At 46.9% G+C, this 10,822-nt stretch overlaps 1 protein-coding gene across 1 annotated transcript in view; it reads right to left on the bottom strand.

Moving 5' to 3' along the window:
* Casq2 (calsequestrin 2) overlaps positions 1-2,666 on the bottom strand; it is a 59,471-nt gene extending 56,805 nt beyond the window's left edge. The window contains exon 1 of the mRNA XM_021157821.2: positions 2,210-2,666. Within this exon, the coding sequence (XP_021013480.1) occupies positions 2,210-2,485 (276 nt within the window). The 5' untranslated portion in view covers positions 2,486-2,666. The remainder of the gene's footprint in view (positions 1-2,209) is intronic.
* Positions 2,667-10,822: the final 8,156 nt, after the last annotated feature.

The following is a 10,822-nucleotide window of genomic DNA, read 5'->3' as shown; positions in this document are numbered from 1 at the left end:
ACACACACACACACACACACACACGTATGTATATACACACACACATGTATGTATATATATTGAATTTCTAGAGAAGCTTGTGCTACATGCTTAATAAGAGACCCAGACAGGAAATGAGCTTATCATCTATCTATTTAAGTAAAGGACATCTAACCATTCTTGTGGGAGAGAAGACCCTAAAAAGACCCTGAAAAGATCCTGCGACGTTCTTCCCTTTGACTGTCAGATAATTAAAACAATGGACCCCAAACCTGTCATTTCCCCAGTCTGTAAAATGGAGAGAGTCCACTTACTCATTTCACACCGTGACTGACAGAGACATACAAAGTACTTTCAACAGTCTCTGCCCAGCGAGCCTTCCATAAACCTGATTAACCATCAACCTGATTAACTCAGAACCTGTAGGGTTTTCCTTACCTTCACATATGTATGGATAAGAAACTGCAGCTCCAAGAAATAGTTGCCAGCTCTGGCACATGTGTGGTGTAGTAGGGGCAAAGCCAGAACTTACATTCAGAGTTCCTGGTAACCATCCCTAGATTCCCTTTCCCTTAAAATTTCCCAGAGGGACATCAGAATAGATGTTCAACTTCCATTCACCAATCTCTGCTAGCCCAGAACTCTCACAGGAAGGTGCCTGGAAGGACGTAGAGCCCAAGGTGGTCCCTTCTTATGGTTTTGTTTGGGGCCCCAGAACTAAGTATTCACAAGGGACATACTTGCAGTAATGTGTGTGCATGTGCACTTTAATAAGGCATAGCTGTCACTGCCCTGGCCATGGAGGAGTTCTTTTGAGTCTAGCTTAACGAGTCAGTGATGAAATTACCAAATAAAATGTCTATGCTTTCAGCGACATAAGACGGGATCTCAGAGCCTGAGAATGGCAGTTGCCACAGAGGCGATAATGTGTCCATTTCATGAGCTGGGCAGCCAGTGTGCTCCAGCCCTGTTCTTCTCCCAGCCTGTTGCTTTTCCTGCCTCTACAGCCTTAGGACCCACTTTCCCTCCATCTGCCTCCCACAGAAGAGACAAGAATCACTGCCCTCGCCCCAGGGCAGATAGAGCCTGGGAAGAACAGGATGGCTCTGGAGATATTTTTAAACACTAGCACTCGGCTGATTAGGGGACATTTTGAATTAAGAAATGCTCTTTTCCCTCTTTCAATGTGACTTTGATATATTCGGGTGGTTTGCTGGATTTTATTATAGTCATTTTTTTTTTGAGACTCTAAATATCCCTGGTTTTGTATGGTGAGTTTGCTAATGGTGTTATTTGGTTAGCCTGAATGTCCTGGAAGTATAGTCTGGTTAATTCTCACACAGCTCTGTAGTTGTGTGCTGAGCCAGCCATGGGGACTGGGAAGGAATCTTGGCAGCATGGGTATTCTTGAAGTGTAAGTGGCCATTAGCTGTCCAGGAGATGTAGAGTCTTTCTGTGGCACTTGCAAAGGATTAGAAATATCCCCACCCCCAGGGCCAGATGACCAACAGGTCATGTAATACAGATAAAATAAGAAATTACTTCAGTGTGGGCTCAAAACTCACATCAAGAACTTTCTGAGGAAAAAAAAAAAAAAACACCTGTCTGTTAATGAATACACAGTCCAGAAGAGCACACACCCACACTCGAAAGTTGCCTGGGAAAATGACATGGTCACTCTCCCTGTGACCAAGAGCAGAGGCAAGGTCAAAGGACCCTGGCTTTTCCAGATCCAAGGGAGAGTATTGAGAAGAGCATGGGGAATCGGCCCTGAAGGGACTCACAGGAAATCCTTCGGTTTCCTTTAAACCAGTGGTTTTTAACAATAGCTGGAAAGTTCTAGAAAAGGGGCAGGTGGGAGAAGAACCCCTGACGAATCAGGACCTCTGAGGGAAGCGCTTTAGATCATTGTCTAGAGCCTGGCTGCAGGGCCTCTCATTCTGCCCTGCACTGCTTCTGCATGGGTGAGCATCAGCTGTTTGTCCGGAGCAATGATTGCCCTGCTCCCTGGATAAAGAAGCGTCAGTGTGCAACTCCCTCACTCCCTTCCACCTTAAGAGTTTGCCCACAGAGTCCAGTTCTGCAGAAAAAAAAAAAAAAAAAGATGTGAGACTACAACACAGGGGAGCTCTGCACAAATTCTCCATGCCCTTGTTCCCACATTCCTGTTAAATGCCACACTGGCACCAATGCTCGCTCAGACAGGTGGCTACTGCCCCCGCTCACTTACCTCCAGTACAATCTCCTTCAGTTGGAACTGTTTTTGTGAGACCTTGTCTGAAGACACGGGTTCGTGGTAATAGAGACAGAGCAAATCATATCTCTTCAACATCTGCTTGAGGTTCTTCTCAGAAAGGCTGACCACTCGGTCTTTCCCATCGTACGTGGGGAAGTTCAGCCCCTCTTCTGCCCCACTCAGGGACAGCAGATAAACCCCCACCACGAGCAAGTAAATCCTCTTCATTTGGGAAAAGTCTTGTTTCTCAGTCTCCAGAATAGAGATCATGGAAGACAGGATGGAAGGTTCTTAGAAATGTTGGTGAGGGAACAAAGAGGCTGCTCTCACCTCCTTGGTCCTGCAGCTGTGTAGTCCTGGACTCAGAACAAACTGTGGAGACTCAAATGCACACATGCGCACAGAGCAGAGCCAGGCACGGGCTGGGAGGCCAAGCCCTAGATACCTTACATAGCTCTCCCAGCCTCTGTCTCATTAAGAACTCCATTTTTAGGATGCAGTTGTTTCGAGCTAAAAATAAATCATGCGATGAATAATAATTTTTTTTTAAAAAAAGTCAGATATGACACTGTTGAGGTATCTGTCCATGCAGCGTGTCAGCGGCAGAAGGATAGCAGTCAGGAGGGGACTGGAGGGACCGTATGCAAGTGAAATAAAGGGGCACCAAAAGTCAAAGAAAAGAAGGAAACTCATGGGGATGGATGAGGACGGAAAGCAAGAAGGGGTGATGGTGCCAGTAAGAACACGGAACCCTTAGAGCATCAAAAATCCCACTTAGACATTGCGTTGGTCGGTTCCAGGACAGCCTTGCAGCCTTTCCCCAGCTGCGCTGTTCCCCCGAGGACAGGCACACTCTCCACATGCCTTTCTAGGTCTTCTTGGAAGCCCAGTGCTGGCAGTACCACGTCCACTTGTCCTTGCCGTCCAGGGACACAGAGACATGCTTTTCTACTGACCCAGCATACAGAGGACGAGTAGTGGATCCAGCCCACTTTCTTTTCCAGCAGCTGTGGGAGGGCTGTGAGAGGCAGGGAAGCCGGTGATCTATTTTAAAGTCAATTTTTAGAGAAGGTTACCGGTCACCACAGGAACATCCTTGGGGTCTCTGCCAAGGTCCTGTCCCCACCCCACCCCCACCCTTATTAACTCTTAAGACAAGACGCTGTTTTGTTCCTTTCTTCATTAGCAACAGAGAGAGATAGGCAGTTTATCCAAGCTGGGACAGACCAGAGCTGCAATCTCCACTCTAACTTTTTAGTGGCTGGCTGACTCTGGAGGACCATGCAGCTTCTCTGAGCCCCAGATCCCCATTATTTAGAATGGGGGAGATTGTAACCCTGGTGTTTAGACCACACAGAGGGAAGAGCCTGGCACTTAGCAAGCCCTTGAAAACAGTAGCCTTTCTATGTGGCTCCCTCTCACTGGAGAGGATGGAACGGGCGTTATAATAATTCGTCCATTTCTAATATCATGTGTGAAGCTTGGCCTGCCCACTCTCTCCATGAGCTCAGCCAGCCAACTGTGTAGACCTGATTCCCGTGCAGTGTGCAGATGAGTTGACTTAGGCGGACCCTGTACCATGGGTGTGTCTGGGAATCATCGTTCTCAAAGCCGCCACACTGCAGAAGCCAGGGTTCTGCACTGTGTGGCTTCTCGTTCAGCAGATCCCCTGCCAGTCCCTCGGGTGACTCTTTGGAACTTTCTTCTGGTCAGATGGTGGTTCTGTCTGCGTGCTCTTCAGAGGAGATAGTGGTGCTTGGGAGCCTGGCCAAGGTTTATCTTCTTTGTGCTAGAAATCCCACCAGCACCTTTCCCAGGGGCCAGAAGGAAAAGCTAACCCCAGTGTCCTGCCTGACTGCATCGAGGCTCTCTGCTGCCATGAAAGCTCTGTAAACTCGCCATGCGCAGGTAAGCAGGGCCTGGCGAGTCCAGCACTGATGACGCTGACCGCTCTCTGTCCTCCCAGGGTCACTGTCCTCCCAGGAATGCAGTCTCTGGGCTGTCTACATGGAGAGTCTTGAGCGATAGTCCTTGCCAAGCCTGCAAGATTCCTCCTTAGAAAATATAGGTGTGAGGTGGAGGTGGGTGTGGGTGTGGTGGGGTGGGTGGGATAGGTGAGGTGGAGTGCAGTGGGGGTGAGGTGGGTGGGGTGGGCATGGATATCTTTTCTTTTGAGGTCAGCTTTGCAAACTGTCCCCCGTTGTCTGAGTCTCATGGGGTTACCTTTATTTAGAAGTCGCTCTACTTTCCTCAATATGTAACTGTCTCCTTTTCCCTTGCTGTTTCATTTCTCCCCACCCCCACCACCCTACCTCTTTGAAACCTTTAACATCCAGGGTCTTTGCATTTCTTATTCACTTGCTATCAAACGGGCATCATAATCTGTGCCCCAAGTTGGACCCAGCATCTGTTCTCAATAAACCAATTAAAAGAGTCAAATTGATAGTGGGGAGCAGAAAATGGGCTTAGTCGATGTGTGCACACTGGGAAGAGGGACAAAGAGATACAGTGACCTCTTCAAGCCCACGTTCAGGGTTTGAAGTGAGACTGAAACTTAAATAGGGGCCCAGGGATATGCCACCTAAGTATTCTCCGGGTACCCTTTAAATGTAGGTGACAGTGTTTATATTTGAAAAGATGAAAAGAATGAGAAAAGTCATGTGGGGATGGGTACTGAAGCCCTACCTGTGTGATCCCACCCATCATTGCCACTTTGTTGTCTGGGCTCCCAGCTCATCCTGTAAGGTGCTCTAACAAGTTGTTAGAATCCCATGGCGACTTCTTGGGAGCTAAGTTCCCTCTCTGGCTGGTGTCCTTCCTTTCTTCTAGTCTGAGATTTCTGGTGAAATTTCCATGTCTTTGGAGCCCATTGTTTCACAGACTAAGAGATAAAGGAGTCTTTAGAATGCTTTCATTTCTGTCAGGCTTATTACCGACTGGAAAGGGTTGAGGGAGAACTGTTTGTTTTTTATTGTCTCTCAATTCTGGCTTTGATGGACAGCTCCAGTAAGAAGTGCCTGTAGGTGGGGAACTCTGGGAGGGGCCTGCAGGCACACTGGAGGGTGGATGCACAGTCTCTGACACCCCTGTAGTGTGGAGGGTCTGCGGGTACTCTCGAGTGGGTGGAAGTGGGGAGGACGAACCCATGTCCACCCTGTAGGGAGCAGCACATTTTTTTCTGGCTGACACTCCACTGTAGTGGCCTTCCCTCCTTGTTTTCCTGGTGTCTCTTCTTGCTTCATTCACCAGCCTTACGTGGTTTATAAACATGGATGTTGCATCCACGTCTAGAGCAACCTTCATGCCTCACATCAGCTTTCAGTCCCCATCAAAGCTGCCCCAACTGGTAGGTAGCACACTATAGGTCTGTGTAGGTCTGCTGAAGCCTGTAAGGTTGGTTATGTGTGCAATGAATGACAGGCGTTTTCAGTTTTATTGCCTTTGATTTTGAACAAGAAAGAATAGATAAATAAACAAGCAAATACAGATAGAATGTTCGCTGTCACACTGTAATACAAGCCTGTGTCTCTCTAACAGCCTCTATTCCTTACCTCTGTGAATGGGACACCTAGAGACCCCCAACCTCATCCCTTCCCACTTGTTCTGTCTTGAAAGGTGGCCAGATGATTCCAGGAACATTATTCTGGTTGATCTTCCCTATAATCCACCTCACGGGTAAACTGGGACTCGAAGCCAAGGTGTTTTCTTTACTGGTCAATTACACAGATTTTTCTGGAACATCTTCTATTGGCCTCCTTTTGGGTATAGGGACTAGACACACTGTAGACCTGGATTCATGAATTTATATCTTGAGGGGGAGAGCACTCACATCATACAGTATGTCACAAGGAAATATGCTCCCAAGAACAGTCAAGAAAGACAGAAGAATCATGATGGCCGTGGGCTAGTTGAAGCAAGAAAGAAGTTGAGGGAGGAGGCAGGAGAATCATCGCAGCTTCAAGAGCAACCTGGTCTATATGATGAGCTCTAGGCCATCGAGACGTGAGACCCGTTCTTAAAAGAAGGAGGAGGAGGAGGAGGAGAAGAGGAAGAAGACAAGGCCTATGGTCACTTGTCCTCAACAGGCCAATTGAGACAATAGTGAAAAGCAGAGAAAGGAGATTTATTCTATATGGCCACACCAGAAGAGAAGCTAGTAAGTGGGTCCAGACACTGTCTCGTGCATCCCTGGGGTTCTGGCCTGAGATGTAGGTTTAAAGGGAGGCCAAGAGCTGTGTGTGACTAAGCAGTCCTAGTCAAGGTAGAGAGGTCCTGGCTGACACTGATCCACCATGGTCTGTCTCCAGTCTCAGAGTGGTGTGAGACATAAGTCTCCCCTCATACAACCTTATCCTTGTCCTGTCTCCAACCCCCAGCACTAGATTGCCGTGGAAATTCCAGTTTCTTGGTAGCCAAAAGATGGAAGGGACATGGGTGTCTCCCTAGACTTCCTTTCTGCAAGGGCAGTTACATACTGAGAACAGACATTTGTCCTTTAAACACACACATTCTCATCTACTTTTAAAGGTCATACCTACATGCAAAGGCGAAGAAGTTCCCCTCTTCTTACTCGTCCTTAGCACTCAGATTTCCATGTGACAGAGTCAAATTTGAGCCTTTCCTGGTTCTCAAGTTTTCTCCTTGGTTCTGAGTTCCTCTAGGATGACAGGCCTGGGGCCTCTCCTGGGCTGTGCTGGGCTTGAGGAAGAGAGGCCTGCATTCCCTGCGGGAGGAGGTGCTTTGAGGGGTCAGGACTCAGGACAGGCCCAAGCCTGCCTCTCTCCTCAATGAAGTCCCTGCGCTGACTGCCTCCACAGCACTCTTCCTTGACTAAAATACTCCACCCAGTGGACAAGCCGAATATGGCATCTTTCTCTGTGTAAGCCTTTGAACCCCCTGTCCTGCCCTGGCTTTGCTGTGGTAGCTGCTGTCCTAGGGGAGAGCAGCAGCTCCCGCACAGCATGATTTATCCAGCATAGGTGTGGTAGCTGCCCCGAGGCTATGTTTCCTCAGAGCGCTGAATGTCAGGTGCCCCTTAGCAGCCTTTCGACCTCCCCAGCATCTGGAAACTTCCAAATGGAATCAAATACAGAGAGAGCCAAGTTAGTCTGACAACAAGCCTCAAGGCTCCACTAGCCTGATCCCGACCCAGCTTTTTAACAAATGTTACTTCCTTGGGGAGGGTGTCGGTCTAGACTGGGCCTCCCATTCGCTTCCTGATACATGGCACTGGCACTTCTCCTTGGAAACATCCCTCCCACCGGGGCTCCTGGCCTCTTAGATAGGCCTGAAGGTTACTGGATCAGGGAGCCATCTGTTACCAGCATTCATGAGCATGGTCCCAGAGCAGAGCTCGGTTACAATATAGTAAGTAGCATTGTGGAGTTACTTTGTGCCTGGCCTTTTCAAAAGCACTGCAAATGTATTCCTTTTAGCATCTCTATGAAGCTGGTCATTTTACTCCTCCCAGTTAACAGATGGGCAAACTGAGGGACAGAGAGATTAAGTATATTTTTGAGGCCGTGTAGCTAGCACTGGCTGAGCCCAGATTTGAACCCAGCTGAGGAACCCTTATCCCTGTCCTCCACCATCTTTCTCTGAGGTCTTGTGTCCCTCACACAAGCCTAGGATTGCTACAGAGCTACAACTGGCTGCCCACATGGAGATTGATCCATGACTCTGGCTTTTTATACTCAACCAAACAAACTCTTCGTTGAGAGTACAGGAAGGAGGAAGACGCTGTTACACTTAGAGTGATGGCTCTGATGAAACATTAAGACCAAAAGCAGTTTAGAGAGGAAAGTGTTTATTTCAGTTACTCTTCCTTAGTGTAGTTCATCACTGATGTCAGTCAGGGCAGAAACTCAAACAGGACAGGAACCGAGATGGGAGAGCTGATGCAGAGGCCATGGAGGGGTGCTGCTTACTTGCTTGCTCCTCATGGCTTGCTCAGCCAGGCTTCTTATAGAACCGTGGACTAACAGGCCAGAAATGGCACCACCCACAATGGGTTGCAGGTCATATGGGGGATCCCACATCACACTCCTCTCAATTGGGTGTCATGGTCACATGTTCCAGGACAGGACCCTGGCCGGGAGTGGATTAAATTGCCTACCATTCTCAATTATAAGAATTGCCAGGGTTCCTGAATCTCTTCGACCTTACCAAGTTTTCTGTCTAGTCCACTGCTCCACAGCCTGGGACTCAAAGAGATCCTCCAGCCTCTGCCTCCTGAGTGCTGGGAGTAAAGGTTTGAGCCACCATGCCTAGCAAGCTTCTCTTCTTGCATAACACATTTAAAAAGAAGGAGTCTCAAATTGTTTTGGATGAATTCATTATTCCAGACTCTGTTATGTTGTTTTGTTTTTTTGGTTTTTTTTTTTTATGTATTCTGTCAGTGTATGTATACTGTTGAGTGGATGCGTGTGCCACAGCACACATGTGGAGGTCAAGGGAACCCTTGAGAGTCAGGTGTCCTCCTTCTACCAAGAGCGCTCTGGGTTGAACTAAGGTCACAGGCTTGGAGGCAAGAGCCTTTCCACTGAGTGCTCACCAGTCCAGCCCTATTAAATGTTTATTTTCACATCATTCATAATCACTGCAAACAGATTACAGATGAGTTTCAATTTGCTGGTTTACAAATCATTAATTCTGTTTGTATTTATTAAAATAATTATGCAAGAGAAAGGTGACTCTGTCAACAAATGCTTACATAGCACATTGGCTAAGCAAACACAAACACACATTAGATATAAAGATTGTTTTAAAAAAAAAATATCCTGTATGTGGTGTTTGGATTAGAATGGCCCCCACTGTTTGAATGCTTGGTCCCTTGTTGGTGGAACTGTTTTAAGAAGGATTAGGGGGTGTGGCCTTGTTGGAGGAGGAGTGCCCCTGGGGGTGGGCTTTGAGGTTTCAAAAGCCTACATCAGTCTCAGTCCCAGTCTCTCTCTCTCTCTCTCTCTCTCTCTCTCTCTCTCTCTCTCTCTCTCTCTCTCTGATTTCTGTCTGTCTCTGTCTCCCCCCTGCTCCCCAACCTGGTGCTCATGGAGAAGCCTTGAGCTCTTAGCTACTACTCCAGCAGCATGCCTGCCTGCCTGCCTGCCTGCCTGCCTGCCTACCCGCTGCCACTCTCTCCCCATGATGGTCATGGACTCACCCTCTGAACCTGTAAGCAAGCCCCAAATAAAATCCTTTCTTTTATAAGTTGCTTTGATCCTGATGCCTCCTCACAGCAACAGAACAGTAACTAAGACACCACAGAACATTGCGAGTAACTAAAGTCTAAAATTTGACGGGCAAGGGAGATGGCCCAGCAGATGAAAGCACCTGCCACCAAGGCTGATGACCAGGGTTCAATCTGTGTAGCCTACTTGGTTTAAAAAGAGAACTGACTTCCATAAGCTGACCTCTGACCTCCACATTGGTGCTGTGGTGCACATGACCCCACACACATAAACACACACATAGGTAAATAAATGTAATGAAATAAGGAATTTGAGGCATGGTGACCTGCATACATCCACAAAGCCACCATCACAGTCAAGACAGTGGCTATGGGTGTCTACCCACAGACTGGGTCTTCTAGTCTCTGCCCCACCAACCATTTCCCTCTCCTTGTCTTTTTGTTGATGTGACTATAAGTTAGTGCACATTGGTACAGTTTCCTGTAAATGGGGACACACTTTGGTCTTCTTTATTTTTCTGGTTGGCATATTTTCCTCTCACTGTAATTATTTTGAGATTCGGTCAGGTGGCTGCATACCTTAATTATTCATTTTTTCTATGGCTAACTAAAATTGAGTGATGTCAACATAATCTTTTTTTTTTTAAATCTGTTGCCTGAAGTAGAAATTTGAGGGTTTTTTTCCTTACACAGAGCTACTAAGAGCATTCCACTCACGTCTGCGGTCCCTATTAAAGTCGGTGCAGAACGGCGGCGACACAGTTTTACTATTATCTGCTTATGGATATTCCATCAGGTTTGTACCACCTCTGGGCATGACAGTTTATCTCCACTGCAATGGTTTGCTCCTTTGTCAAAAGTCAGTTTTCTGTGTGTGTGCAGGCCTGCTTCTCTATTTGTTGCTTGGATCAATATATCTCTTTAAATGTTAATAGGGCGGCCTCAAAATCTGTAGCTTTGAAAGCCTTCAGTGCAGATAAAATTGCCCCTGACTTTTGTGTCAGGGTATTTTGTTTTGTGTTTGTTTTCTGTTTTTTCTTTGTTTGTTGTTTTGTATTTCCATGTGAACTTCAAAATTAACTAAATGATAATTGTTCTTTTATCTACTGAGGTATTCCAGATATTTTTTCTCTACCTTGTTGATTTGCTTGGTTACCAAACTGATTGATTTTTAGAAGGTAGATAAACCTTGGGTCTCTCCATCTCTATAGATTTTTTTTCCCCATTCACTAAGCTTTTTCCCATTTGTCCTTGAAGAACACGGGTCTGTAACATTTTGAGTGGCCGTGGGTATCAGTATCCTCCCGCAGCAGGATCGTGACCTTCGCATTTGTGTGGTACAGGTTCATTGGTGACAATTCTTTTACCTTTTTTTCATGAAAGAATGCACCAAACACACTTTTTTTTTTTTTTTTTTTTTT

This window comes from Mus caroli, chromosome 3 (genome assembly GCF_900094665.2).
Source record: "Mus caroli chromosome 3, CAROLI_EIJ_v1.1, whole genome shotgun sequence".
Classification (NCBI taxonomy): Eukaryota; Metazoa; Chordata; class Mammalia; order Rodentia; family Muridae; genus Mus; species Mus caroli.
The sequence above is the reverse complement of the archived record's forward strand: the minus strand, read 5'-3'. Positions and strand labels throughout refer to the sequence as shown.